At 50.7% G+C, this 14494-nt stretch overlaps 2 protein-coding genes across 10 annotated transcripts in view; one reads left to right on the plus strand and one right to left on the minus strand.

Annotated features, from left to right (window-relative positions):
- Nucleotides 1-5601: 5601 nt before the first annotated feature.
- On the minus strand, nt 5602-11494 carry TNNC1 (troponin C1, slow skeletal and cardiac type). The gene is made up of 6 exons (XM_052679346.1): nt 11368-11494; nt 7838-7868; nt 7512-7658; nt 6577-6691; nt 6337-6473; nt 5602-5777 (listed from the first exon to the last, which is right to left on the minus strand). Exons 1-6 carry the CDS (start codon nt 11389-11391, stop codon nt 5746-5748), a joined length of 486 nt encoding a protein of 161 aa, XP_052535306.1. The 5' UTR covers nt 11392-11494; the 3' UTR covers nt 5602-5745.
- A 1395-nt stretch (nt 11495-12889) lies between these two features.
- Nucleotides 12890-14494, plus strand: part of NISCH (nischarin) — a 30493-nt gene continuing 28888 nt past the window's right edge. For 5 of the 9 annotated variants that reach the window (XR_008205791.1, XM_052679296.1, XM_052679294.1 and 2 more), the window contains exon 1: nt 12890-13041. Coding sequence is in view for 8 of the 9 variants with exons in the window: in XM_052679296.1 (XP_052535256.1) it covers nt 12958-13041 (84 nt within the window). In the remaining variant the exon portion in view is untranslated. The remainder of the gene's footprint in view (nt 13042-14494) is intronic. The other 4 variants (XM_052679293.1, XM_052679299.1, XM_052679300.1 and 1 more) reach the window with 2 other exon arrangements.

Below are 14494 nucleotides of genomic sequence, written 5' to 3' on the forward strand. Positions count from 1 at the left end.
GTAATTGAGCTGTATAAAAATACCCACGTTTTTCATAGCCATTGTATTTCAGTGGGATTTTTCATAGCTGTAACACAAGAATCCCTGTCTGATGAAGCTGGTTGGCTGGCCGGATCAGGGAAGTAGCATTTGAAAGCACAAGAAGGGATGGTGCCATGACGAGGTTTTGCTATTGTAGTTAAGTAGTAGACTTGATTTTCCTGGTGCTACCAGTCAGCAAAGTGGAGTGTTTGAGTTGAGTGCCTTGGCAGACAAGGTGAGTTCGTTCATTGCTGGCGCCAAACCTTGAAGCTGCAATTTCAGCGCTTGTCCACCTGGTGGCGTAAATCCACGAATCAACACGGGCTGGAAGTCTGTAAGAGGTTAAATTGCTGCTGGGTGACAAATATATCAACAGAAACATCCAATTAATGAGACTTTAGATATATCTATATACCCTAGCTAATTAGTACAATGAAACACTTCGTTGAAATAAGTATTTTGAATTCTTTGTTGCCCAAAGTGCTTCTACAAGACTTTTCTGAGTAGATTTTTCTTCTCTTTTTTTTTTTTTCTTTTTAACTGGTCCAGCCCTACCTAGGCCAACCAACACAGGGATTTACTGCAACTGCAGGAGTGTCCTTGCAGCTAGAGAGATGTGCAGCCTCAATCTGCATGAATTCTGCTGCGTGTATCTCTTGGACTCTTCTTCAGGCTGAGGTTTCTCAGCTTGAAGAACTTAATTTCTGTGCAAGAGCAACGTGCTGACGTTGCTGAGGGAGGGTAGTGTAATCATGTTTGGAGAACGCAGTCATGAGATTCGTATCACTGGATAAAATCTTTCAAGACAAGAGGACCAGCTGCGTTCAAATGAGCCAAAAGCCTGTGCTTATCTGGGGAGAGGATCCTGGAGATGACAGTCATCCCTGCAGTTTTTTTGGAACTGGTTACATTATGTGGACTTAACTCTACAATGTTTAAATCCTGGTGGCAGCTGAGATCAGAGGTCTCTGAGTTGCATGGCAGCTGCCTTCCTTGGTGCAGTGAGCTTGTCTGCAGGAGCATGGCCACATACTTGTGGTTCTGATTAATATGCACGTCGCCTTGGGATGCTGCTGTTCCTGAGGAGGCAGATTGGCTGGTCCAGCTGCTTGAAAGAAGGTCAGTGTATTGCAGGACTGTATGGTGACAGTGATGAAAAAAAGAAGCACAAACCTTGAAGACAGGACTTGGCATTTGTTTTGCTCCACCTTCACCTGTGTGTCTGCAAATCTTTAGTTGACTTTGAGTTGTACGTTATAAATTCTGCACTGAGGTGTTTCTGTCAGCTAAGGGACATTTAAAATCCTCTGTGTCTTCCCCCAGAGGGCTTGCGTTGCGAGAGCATCTCATAGGATGTGGTTCGAGGGAAGAGAGGCAAGGTTTGGGCTGAGAAATGGAAGTCTGCACCTTAGTGAGAAGCAGGAAATGGAAAATGGGCTGCCAGTGGCTCCACGGTTTCCCCAGGCCTGCCTCGAAGCAGCCTTTTCATGCCGCCCTTCATGTTGCCCTTCAGTGGGGCAGCTTCCCAAATATGGGCTTGCTGACTTTCTGACCAAAATAGCGTCTGCGTGACAAAATGCGGCACAGAGGAATGTAACCTTAACCCAGGCATCATTGTGTAGCGCAAGGCAGGAGTCTGTGAGCTTCCACAGCAGCTTGGTGTCAGGTTTGTTGTCATCTGCACCTCTCTTTGATTTCCCTGCACCACGGTGGTCCTGTGGGACACTGCCTGGATACTGGCAGTTCAGAACCGCATGACGGCTCAGTTCGTGAGTTCTCCCCTTCCCTTCCTTGAGGATGATGCTGTGCCAGCACAGAAGGGAAAGCTGTGAATGGGTACCAATGCTCTGCGCTGGGTATTCCTGCAATTTCATTTGTGTGTGCGATCATGTAAATTCTGCCTTCTGTTAGTTGAGGGAGGCTGATGATCGTTTTTGGGAGGATTACATCTGCAGAGCCTGGGAGATGGAACTGGCAGCTGCAGACCGCTTGAAGCTATTCCCATTATGCAGAGCTCTGTCATCCTTGACATTTAAAAACTTCAAAACCCGCATGACTAAGTCCTTGGTATCCCATCAGAAGGTGATGTTTTTGAGGGAGCCTCTCTGCTTAGCCACTGCCACACATCACGTTATGTGTTTTATACTTGCTGATAATGATTTCTCCCCTTTGCAATGAAGAGGGCTCAGTATTAATTTCTAGGTTGGCTCCTGTTTTCCCTACAGAGGAAAAAAAATAGGTTGCAAAGGGCATGTAACCTAACACTGACCAGCTCGTTTTGCAGAGGTGAGCAATTGCACTGAAAGTGCAGAGTACAGAAATGGGAAGCAGAGCTCAAAGCAGTGGGAAATGCCCTGATGGGACACAGTAATCACCAGAGACATTGATGTTTGCTGTGAAAATGAAAAGAAGCGACTGAATGCGTTTTATTCTGACCCCTCCACCACCTTTCAGTAGCATGCTCTAGCAAAAAAACGCATGAGCAGAACTCGATTTCTGCTTTGCCCAACTTTCAGAGCTGTCACAGGCGTTCCTTCACAGCTGTAGATTTGGCACAGTGAAATGTTGTGTATTTGGCATAGGTGAGCTCATTTCTTTTGCCCTGGTGGCAAACTTGCTTCAAACTATTGTATAATTAAATCTGCTATCACCAGAAGCAAGCAGAGCAAGTCACCCAAGAGCTGCGGCTGCATCCAGTGGCTCGAGTTGCAATCACATGGCAGCACAGCTCTCTGTCTCATCTGGGCAGTACAGAGTAAGAACGTGCAGATATGTGGGTTGTTTTACAGAATGTCTGTTTTCTGATTAGGAAAATTGAAAAAAAAAGTGGATGTTTTGATGACTTTATTTCTTCAAGCAGTGCTTGTGAACATGACACTTTCCTTTAAGCTCTCTGGCACTGGTAAGTGCAACATCCAGGGGAAACTGCAAGTGTATTTAAATGAGTTACATACGTGCATGGGGTCCTGAGTTTTCTTCTTGCTAAGCACATCTCCTAATCTCCAGGCACATCTCCTGCGTGGAGGCTTTAACAGGGCTGCCTGTGTGCCAGCTACAGGTTTGTCAGCCACCTAAACTGCTTGGCTGTCTATCATGTTGTGTTAAATTCCTAGTGCAGTTGTTCCTGTGCTTTAGCCAACAGTGAAATCTACCCACACCACCCAACCCCGTGGCATTTACTGGCTTACTCTTGGATGGCAGTCAGCGTGTTAAGACAAATTGGTCTTGCAGCAGTTTTTCTGACTTTACGCTGAGCATGCTGACCTGCCAATGTCAATGCCTCTGCTCTAAGGAGTGAAAAGGCCCAAACATTCCCCAGAATTTCTGCTCTTGTAGGAACAAGTTTCAACTGCTATAATGCTTTTGTCCTCTTCCTCTCCAGCCGCCATCATCCCTGTTTTGCTCTCAGGGAAAAGAGAAGGGCAGTGAGGTTGCGGTGTGTGACTGCTGCCTGTGCTCATACACCTGGCACTCTTGAACCAAGGGCAGAGTGCTGAGACATGGCTGGATGGCTCCTCTCAACCTTCACAGCCATCCTTTTCCTCGGTCTCACGGTGGAGTCCAGGCTACCCCATAAAGCAACCAAGTTGGCCAAAAGGGGGAGGAGGTTAAGCTGGGAAAGTTGCTTATTTCCTCTCATGTTCATAATTCAGTGAGACAAAGCATATTTCTAAGTGGTAGCAAATATCTTGGAGATGTCCATGTTGAGTAGTGGGATTTGGCTGGGACAAAAGAAGGTGATGGAGCTGTCAGTAGTGCCTGCTGAGATGTGACATGAGTGTGGGTTGCCTGCTGGCTTGAGTGGCTGTGGGGAAATTCAGTGTCCCTGCCACCTCACTGGGCTGTTCAAGAAGAAAAAGGCCAAATTTTACAGCTGTAGCATTGCTGTGGTTATAAGAGTGGCTGAAGCCCAGTTGTCTGAACCTCTTGTGCAGATTTCCAGTCATGGGTAAAACATTCCAAATGTTACCTCAAATGCAGGAGGCCTCAATGGGACTTGTGAAGTGACTTATGCTGCTCAGGAGGTGGAAAATGACAGCATGGAAGGAGAAGACCTTCAAGTTATCAAGGCAACAGGCTCCTTGCTCTGCACTGGGCTGTGTCTGGCCCAGGAGCCAAGGCACGGAGGCCTCGGGACCCACAGGTTTGCCAGACGTATGCATTAGAGATGTTGCTAAAATATCCTGGGTTTTAAGGAAAATCATAGAATCACAGAATGGCCTGGGTTGCAAAGGAGCACAGTGCTCATCCAGTTCCAGCCCCCTGCTGTGTGCAGGTCACCAACCAGCAGCCCAGGCTGCCCAGAGCCACATCCAGCCTGGCCTTGAATGCCTGCAGGGATGGGGCATCCACAGCCTCCTTGGCAACCTGTTCCAGTACCTCACCACCCTCTGGGTGAAAAACTTCCTCCTGATATCCAACCTAAACCTCCCCTGTCTCAGTTTAACACCATTCCCCCTTGTTCTATCACTACCCAACCGCACAAACAGCCGTTCCCCCTCCTGTTTCTATGCTCTCTTCAAGTACTGGAAGGCCACAATGAGGTCTCCCTGGACCCTTCTCTTCTCCAAGAAAAAAAATCTGCTGCCCTGGTGCATTTCTTTGTTTCCTTTGATGTTACAAGCCCTGCTTGGGCAAAACATTTGTTGCTCCTTGTCCAGAGGAAAAACACAACAATTCTCACATCCTCACTTACGCTGCTTTAATCTCAAGCCTGTTTGGTGTAAATTGATAATATTTCAGAACTGCGAGGGATCAAGGGCAGCACCTGCAGGGCTTGCACAGGAGCAGACTGGTGCAGTGCCCTGCCAATATTTATTTTGCTTGAGTAAACATTTGATTTTAGCAACATGAACACAATGTGTGAGCCGTGCTGGGATGTAATTCGATGGGAGGAGGCAGCTATGTGCAGGGGGAGCTGCTAATACCGTAGGAATGCCACACTTCCTTGGAGAGAGAGAAGACGGTGCCCAAGGCATCATAAACAGCACCACTTGTCCTCCTGACCCTGCTGCCACCCTGAATGTGGCTGTTAAGACCGTAGCAGGGTCATGCCCTGCAACAGATGTGATTTCTAAAGGAAAAATGTTGGGATTCAGATTCAGTGTGAAATAGCCATAGTGCTACAGTGCTGCTCCCTCACAGGGCCACCTGCCTCGCTCCACACAGAGTAAGACAAGAAAGAAGTGTTTCCAGATAAGTAGAAGTTTTCCTTTCGTATGTATCACAGAGTGGCCATCAGGATGGGGAAGGGGGGAGGGATGTCTCTGGGACAGTTGTTTAACGTCAGGGAGGAAAGGAGATGATCTTTTCCCAGGGTTTTAGTCATGGAATAAGTGGTTGTTAATTCATGTTTGATCATGAAAATGTTGCCAGGGCTCTGGTTAAACTAGCAGGCAGCAGTGCAGGCTCCTGCTGCCCTCACCATGGTGCGATCAGTGGGGCAACGCAACATGGCAGCAACACAAAATGGCAGCTCCTGGCAGTCACCCACAGCCACGAGGAGCGTCCCTTTGGTTCAGAGCCTGTGGCCAAGGTGCAGTGCTCACCTAACTGCCAAGGAACAACCACCAGAGGCACTTGATAGCAATGTGCTTTATTTTCCCTAAGGCCACCCTTCTTAGCGCTCAGTCTTCATGCTGGCAGCCAGGGGATGGAACCGAGGAGCTGAGTCAGAGAGCAGAAGGGGTTTCAGAGATTCGGGCTGTCCATCTGGCCTCAGATTTATTCAACTCCCTTCATGAACTCCAGGAACTCTGCCAAGGGGGAGACATCAGAGATGAGGGCTATTAGGTGGCACTGAAGTGTTTTCACAGCTGCCATAGTACACACTTGGCACGGCCCTTTCTCTTTTTCCATCTCACTGATGCACAAGAGGCCAGGCAGATGGCTACCGCTCCTCTGGCCACGGCCAGGGCTCCTCATGCCTGCCGATGGAAATGTCACCAGTGCCCAGTGTCACCCCCGGCCACAGACTCCACTCAAAAATGGTCTGCGGATCATTTTGGCAGCACTGCATTCAAAACATGAGCCCATCAGTGCTGACGCTTGTGTTTAGGTGGCAAAAGCAGACAGGCAGGTCTCAATGAAAGCAAACCTTGCAGTACAGCATCAGTGGGGAGTTAAGGGAGGCCCAGATCCTTGCAAACATTTTACAAGCCTGAGAATCACCCCAGCTCCATACAAACCCAGGATGGGATCAGGCGTGTTGCCCAGCTCTGCCTGCACAAGCTCACACCTGCCCCCAAAGACAACCGAGACTGTGGGAGCTGCTCAAGGACTCACAACCAAACTTCAGGCAAGAAAGACTCCTACCGTCATAGTCAATCCTGCCATCATTGTTTTTGTCCCCATCTTTCATCAGTTCTTCTATGTCATCCTCAGTGATCGTCTCTCCAGTTGCCTGTAGCATGATCTTCAGTTCCTCAAGATCGATGTAGCCATCGGCATTCCTGTGTGAGAACAGAAGAGCTTAGGAAGGGACCCACACACTGGGCAGGTGAGCTGAGGCCATCTCACCTCTCCCGTCACCCATACTGTGGCCATGGTTCTTACTTATCAAACATCCTGAAAAGATCTGAGAGTTCCTCTTCAGTTTTTCCTTTGCTGTCATCTTTCATACACCGGACCATCATAACAAGGAACTCATCAAAGTCCACAGTGCCGCTGCCTGTGTGCAGAATGAACACCGTCAGACAGCGGGTAAAGCCAAGGGAGAGGACAAACTACCTGCTAGGAACTGAGGGAGAGAACTCAGAGAGCAGCTCTGTGGCAGGAGGCAGCTTGCAGGCTGGAGTGAGCAACAGAGGCTGAACATGGACTGAATTCATTACTCTTTTTATTATTATTATTGTTATTATTTTACCTTTTGCAGTCATTTTGCCCTAGCAAACCAAACATACTGCAAAGCAGGACCAGAAGCATTGATGAATGTGAATTCCTACCATGGAGGCACCTGTCCATCTCGTTAATAATAAAACCTCCAGCAGGCAGGTATTCATGCACTATTTTTGCACCAGCAGTGTAATACTGTTGTTTTCAATGACACTAAGGTTTCGCATGATTTTTGGCCACTTTTACATTTTCCAGTTACTTAGTACAGTATTCCTCCCCAACCTGCACAAAGTGGCTTTTGTATGTGCACACTGATTTGATCAGTACATGTGTTTATATCCATATATGTTAGAGCAGTGAAAGACCTTCCTGCTGATAGAAATCTAATTGTGACATTTATGCAATACTAACTGCTACCAAATCGGTTCAAGTAGTCTGGTCATGACAGCATGATAATTTTTATAGTGTTTATAAGCTTGGAAATTTCCTAAAGGAACCACACTGAAGCATGGGGTGCATTCAGTGTCCATCAAAACCCCAGCTCCCAGCTCTCAACAGGTGCTGTCCCCAGCGTGGATCCTTCCTGAAGCCCATGGGCAGCACGGAGCACTGGGCACAGGGACAGGGCTTCAAATGAAGAAACCGAAATCTCTCACCATCCTCATCCACCTCATCAATCATCTCCTGCAGCTCCTCGGGGGTGGGGTTCTGCCCCAGCATTCTCATCACCTTCCCCAGCTCCTTGGTGCTGATGCAGCCATCCTCTGCCCCCAGCACGAAGATGTCGAAGGCAGCCTTAAACTCTGAGAAGAGAGTAGAGAGGAGATGTGTGGGTCCTGTCCCATGCTGCAGCCCCAGGTTGAGGGCTTGCCCTGTGAGAACACCCAGGGGACACAGAAGCTGCCTGTGATGTGATCCTGGTGGGTCAAAAGCCCTGGGAGCTCCTCTTCAGGCAGCCATGTCAGGTTGAAGATGCACCTACCATTTTTTTGTTCTTCTGTCAGCTGCTCAACCTGTAAGTGAAAGACAGAGCAATTCATTTTAATTCCTCATCAATGCTAATTGCTAACCCTCCAAGAGCTGCTCTCTTACAGGCTGGGACCCAATCAGAGGAGGGAGGGACGTCCTTGTCCCCATGGCCAAGGCAATTCCCAGTAGTCGTTTTCAGCCATAGATTCAATAAACTATCAAAAGCATTAAGATCTTGTCTATCTCCATCAGAATTAATTTTTATAAAGGTCCTGCCTCTATTCCCTTCAGCCTATTTTACTTCAGATGCTCAGATGGCTGCAGCACCTCCCTTACAAAAACAGGCTGAGGGAGTTGGGTTTGTCCAACCTGGAGAAGAGAAGTCTGTGGGGTGACCTCATTGCAGCCTTTCAGTACCTAAAGGGAGCCTACAAACAGGACAGGAGTCAACTCTTGGAAAGGGTAGATAATAGCAGGACAAGGGGAAATGGTTTTAAGTTGAAGGAGGGAAGATTGAGGTTGGATGTCAGGGGAAAAGTTCTTTACTATGAGAGCGGTGAGGTGCTGGAACAGCTACCCAGAGAGGCTGTGGATGCCCCGTCCATCCCTGGAGGTGTTCAAGGCCAGGTTGGACGGAGCTCTGGGTAGCTTGGTCTGGTATTTAATGTGGAGGTTGGCAGCCCTGCATGTGGCAGGGGGTTGGAGATTCGTGAACATTGAGGTCCCTTCCAACCCAAGCCATTCTATGATTCTACAATTGATTTAACAATACGGCCCAAATACTCAGCATCTGTGTAGACTCTTTGGTCTGTGTAAGCACCTCAAGCAAAATGGGCTTTTGGGATGAAATGGGGATGTGCCAAAGACAGGTAATTGTGCATAAGGAGCAGGCTGCAGTCACCACTGTTCCCAGAACCTGGGCACTGGAATGTGGAAACAAACTGAGGCAGATGGGAGCAGCTGGAAGAAACGGTCCCTGCAGCCACTCAGAGCTGGTAGATTGCTCCCAAGTCCTACCCCGCTCATCTATCCAGTCATAACCCCCACCATCCACCAGTGGGAGCTTATTAATTAGCAGGAATTAATGAAAATTGATGAGGAGAGCAAAGAAGAATCCACCAGATCCTTGTGAAGTGCATTTCTTTCGGATCCCCTTGGAGTGCACCGCCATGCCGTGGGCTTTGTTCCTGACCCACTGCCATACCCACCTGCCCCCTTGGTAACATCCATTACAGTAACTTATCCCTCCCCCACTGCCTCTGACATCCCGCACACTGATTCCCACTGTGTTTGGGTAGAAGCAGAACCCCTCAACCCTGCAGCACTCTGTCTTGGAAGCAAGGCTGATGTTTTTTCACCCGAAAAGCAGTACTTTGGCAAAGACAAAAACAAACAACAACTGGAAACCCTTCCTGCTTGCAGCAAGATGCAGGGAAAGTGCTTTATCTTAGCAAGAATTGGGAGAGAGCCCTATCCAGCTCACAGGGTGAGAAGGCCCAGCCAAGAGCAGCAGGAAGAGCCCCAAGCCCTACGCAGGCATCATTTGGGCAGCTCAGCCGATGGCCACGGCCACTTGGGTAACCTGACCCCTGGCAGCGTTGGCTATTTATAAGCCCTGATGAAAGAGGTGCTAGAGATAAAGATGAGCCCTGTGATTGTTCCCAGGCTTTTGGTATGCGTCCCCTCAGCCTGTTATCCTGACACTTGTCCCCAGCAACACTCTTAGAACCGCTCAACAGAGCTGAAAAATGCTCCCAAAATAGCCTTGTGCTTGCACACCCTTATCTAGACATGAGTGGGCAAGACAAAATCCCGCCGGGTTCTGCGGCTGCACCAGGTGAATTCAATATGGATATAATGTTGGTATATACCCTCAAAGGTTTGCTGCCATTAATATATGCAGCAAATAACAAATCCTTACTTCCAAAGCTTTTTTGACTACTGCATGTTGGATTTCTACAGGACTATGGATGTGGAGGTGTGCTGGATGGAATGTGATGCTTTTGTGATGCTTTTACTGCACAGCTTTCTCCCAAGCTGTTCATTGTGCCCTCTGGCCACAGATGCTGTTCACAGCTTTCTCCCTTTTTCTCCTCTACTGCTTCCTTGGGTAATGGCTTTTTCCTGCTGCTCTCTGTAAAGGCACCCATCCCACAGGATTTTGCTTTTTCAGCTCCTTTCTTCATCTCACATTTCCATTTGAAGTTGGGCAGGAGAAGTTTAAGATCTTAGTTATTTTGCCAGAGACGTGTTTTTCTACAGTTAAAATCTTGGGAACAGACTCATGAAAAAGCTATCAATTTCAGCCATGTTTTACCTCTTCTCCTTTTGACTTTACACTGGCAGCTCCAAGTCAGAGCCCACCAACACATTTCTCAGGTCAAGGACTCTGCTTTGGGTGTCCGCAGAGGAGGTTTGGGTTGAAACCCACAGGCTTCAGCTAGAGATGACCTTCACGATGGATTTTTGCCCATTTTGGGGTGGAAAGGCACCCCAGCCTTTCTTCCTAATTTGTGCATGAAGTCTCTAAACAATACAGCAAGGACCTGTTCCGTGGCAAAACATAACTATTTAAAAAGCGAAACTATAGGGGCTGGATTTCAACTGATTTTACAGGGCACATTCTTTTCCCTTTCGCTTGCTCCTCAGGGCACTCAGCACATTGCCATGCACTACCCAGCTCATTCCTCACATGCTATCCGGATCCTGGAAAGGGGGTCAGCATCTTCTTTCCCTCAATTTTGTTTCACCAAGCAATGTCTTTTTTCCCCCTAAACCTCTTGGAGTTGTAATTGTAGGATGTATTTTTCAACCTGGCCAACTCTACTTTAAAAAAAAACAAAAACAAATCGCCCCAAAGTTCTTACACTGCGGGCACACAGTAGAGTATTTTAACTCCCGGGTACACTGTAGTGATTCACACAATCCAGAATCTATTTTCATCCTTATCACACCCGCATAACACTCTCTGTCTAAATTACAAAATGATGCACTGAGCTTATTATGGACCCGAGCGCTCCGGGTGTGCAGGGCAAGCGCTGCGTGCAGCTGCCGAGATGCTCTGCATTCCCAGAGAGCCTGCTTTCCAGCCTGGATTCCTGCGCAGCAGACAACAGGGGGTAGCAGCCACAGAGCGGAGGGGGCCATTCAGAAACACCGGCCAAAGCAGAGAGATTTTAAAAGTCCCACGGAAAAAACACTCAGCCGAGGAAGGGGGGAGATCTTAAGCAACGGCGCAAAGGATTGTAAAGCTCCAGAAATGAAAGGGTGAGGTTGAACTCATGCAAATCATCTTTCAACCCATGCAAATCATGCTTGTTTTGTGGGAAACTGCTGCTTTGCCGGGATGTGACCACAGCCAGCAGCCGCCCCTTCCACTTGGCCGAGGTTCGGAACACCTCAGCGCTGGGAGCTTCACTCAGACGACAGGACGCGACTCCAGCCGAGCCGCCCGCCGGCGTCCCATAATCCACGCTGCCCACTGCCCACACCTCGTCCTCGTCCCGTTCCTCCCCAGCATCCCAGTCCCGGGCAGGCACTCACCGCCGCCTTATAGATGTCATCCATGGTTGGGAAGGGAGGGCGAGGGGCCGGGGGGCGTCACGGACACGCTCTGCAGCCGCCGCCCCGCCGGCCCCGCTGATATAGGGGGCAGTGGCCAGTGACGGGATGCGCCAGCCCACCGCGGCCCGGCCCCCAGCAGCGTCTCGCCGCGTGCCTGGGCTGCGTGGCACCGTGCCGGCTTGCGACGGGCCGGCCTGCCCCGCTGCATATCGCGGGCAGCCGGAGCCTGGACCCTCGCTTTGGGGCCCGGGACGACGTCCTTGGAGGAGCCGGGTAAATGTGCTGCACGCCGCTGCGCCAAGCAGCGGGGCGGGGGCAAATCGGGAGCGTTCCCCGCGCCTTCTGCGTTCAGCCGGGGCTGCAAACGGCGACGGGGCGCTGCCAAGCGATGCGCGTTGGGGTGACTTCCCCGTCCTTCAGGAAGCGGCAGCCTGCAGTCCGTCCCCGCGCGGATGGAGCAGCCCACACTCGGAGCCGGCAGCGCTTCGGACCCAGCGACATGCAGCTGTTACAGGGCAGGGAGAAGCCCTAACCCCGAAGCAGCCCAGCCAGGTCGCGCTTCTGGGGGTGCAGCACTCCCTCTGGTGGGCTTCGGCCAGTTGACGGCTGAGCCGCAGGGATGGATGCAGCTGTTGGCTTCTTCTCGTCCAAAAATAAAAGCCACTTGTCTTTTTCAGCAATCACACTGCAGGTCAGAATTTGGTCGTCCCTGCTGAGCAACCAGCAGCAGCGGTCAGGGCCACGGTGGGTTTCTGCACTCACCAAGCAATGTGAAGCAAAAGCTGCGATGGAGCATGTATCTGCAAGCACTGCTCCTCAGCTGGGCTGCATTAATCTTTGGGATGGGAACGGATCAGTCCTTTGGTGCCGGGGACACAGCAGAGGCAAAAAGGCCGCTGCAGTCTCCACAGCCTGGCTGCCAGCCCCATCCCCAGCAGCTGGACTGCAGCCAAGGCCGATGCTTCCCACCTCGCCTCTCTTGGAGGTTTCTTTCCAACCACTGCCTATAGCAGACGTGAAGCCCAATAAACTTAGCCCAAATTTGGCCTAGCACAGCACTGCATTGCACGGCGCTGCACTACGCTGCACAGCACAGTGCTGCACACTGTGGCACTGCACAGCTCAATTCTACACCGCACAGCACTGCGTTGCATGGCACAGCACTACGCTGCACAGCTCTGCATTGCTCAGCACGGCACCGCGCTGCGTTACACCGTTGCATTGCATCGCACTGCACGAGCAGCCTCCAGAGAGAGCAAGCACGTAGGCGTGCCCCACGCGCCTAAGCCACGCCCCCTCGCCTCTTAGCCCCGCCCTCCTTCGCGCAGACGGACGCGAGGCCCGACCAATCCCGCCTCCTTCTGCGGCAATCCCCGCCCCTCCAGCGCCGAACCAATAAAATGATCGCGGGCGGCACCGGCCGCACCCTGAGGGGGCAGAGCCAAGATGGCGGTGGCGGCGGTGGCGACGGCAGCGCGGGGCAGGCGGGGAGCCGGGGCGGGAGGCGGCTGCGGCGGGCGGCGGGGAACGGCTGCGGCGTGAGGGGCGGCTGCGTGTTTCTTCCGCGTTATGGAGGCGGCGGCGGGCGAGGACGGCGAGGAGCCTCTGCGGAGCGCGCAGGTCCTGGGCTCCGAGCTCGTGGAGACCTACACGGTAATGGCCGCGGCCCTCGTTCCGTGCCGTTTCGCGCTACGTGGGGCGGCGTTGGCGTTCGGCGATGCTTCTCCAAGGGGAAGGCGGGGGAGAGAGGCGGCCAGCGGTGTGTGTTGTTGGGAATGAGCTGGGATTTTGGTTTCTCACTTCTGTTTTTCGACGGGTTGCGTTGTAGCGGAGCTGTGTTGTTCAGGAAGCTTCTCGCGAAGCCGCTGGTGGCACACAAGGCGTTGCAGCACCGCCCTGCTTTATGTAAGGCCAGCCGCGAGCCGCGCCTGGTGGAGCGCGGCGTGACCGGGGCACCGCTGAGCCGGGGAGCTGCAGGACAGTGCCTGAAAATCCGTCCGAACGGCTTCCCAGGGAAAACTTAGAGCCGTTTCTGTGCATCATAGGACACGGAACGTGCACAGCTGTAGTACACGAGGAGTGTAACGGCTCTCTGAACTGCCCGCCCCTAAAACGTCTTTGTTTGGGGACGGCTGTCGGGAGGTGAGGAGCTGAGAGCAGACGGTGGGCTACTACAGGGTGTGTGTTCACGAGAGCTGTGCTGCTCGGGTTGTGGTTCATCCCCGAGCAGCGCTGTCCCAGCGCCGTGGTGAGACGTGCAGCGTGCTGTCTGGATGCTTGCATGCCAGGCATGTGCCATGACTCCGAGTTGTTAGTGTTGATGTTGAGGATTTTCACCTGTGTTTTACAGTACCCGTGCAAGAGAAATTAAAGTTAATTTAAAGAAACGTCCAAGTGTTACTTGCCTCTTGCTGTGCTGGCAGGGGAAGGGAAGTGCCAGCTGCCTTGGTGCTCAAACTGTTATGGTGGTATGCTGGGCAAGGCCATCAGCGTGCTGGGTGGAGCTGCAGTTCAGGCTTATGGCTTTGCAGGTAGAGCTCAGCAAATCAGCTGGTGGTTGGGGCTAGCAACTGTGTTAGCAGAAATCTTACTTTTAAAGATTGCTAATGAGTGGAGCTCTGGGAACGTTGCGCTATTCTGATGTCGCTTTGCTTGGGTGCTTTAAAAGGAGCACTTTAGGAAGTTTTACAAGTAGTTGATCCTGGTTTTGATTCTCTTGCTGCTGGTTTGAGGGAGTTGACACATTAAGCTTCCCTGTTTGTACAGCTGTGAAGACTGTTAGCAGGACTGCAAACCTGCAGCAGTTTGTATGAGAAAGCTTAAGCAATTAGATATAGGTGTGATTTTAAATGGAGACAAAAATGATTTAGAAAATGATTGACAAAGTGAAATGGTTTGCAGAAATTGGCATTTGTTTTGTTTTAAAATTGAGTTGTGCTGCAGTAAGGACCTTACAGTGACCTGTAGTGCAGCAGAAGTAAAAGGTGTAAGAGTCAGTCACCTTTGTTAAAGGTGAGAAAGGAAATACTGGCGGCAAACTGCATCATTAGCCATAAAAGATAGCAGCAGTCCTCTTTCTACCCTTATCTTTGAAAAGGTCTTTTAT

This window comes from Tympanuchus pallidicinctus, unplaced genomic scaffold, assembly GCF_026119805.1.
Source record: "Tympanuchus pallidicinctus isolate F22 unplaced genomic scaffold, pur_lepc_1.0 scaffold17, whole genome shotgun sequence".
NCBI lineage: Eukaryota > Metazoa > Chordata > Aves > Galliformes > Phasianidae > Tympanuchus > Tympanuchus pallidicinctus.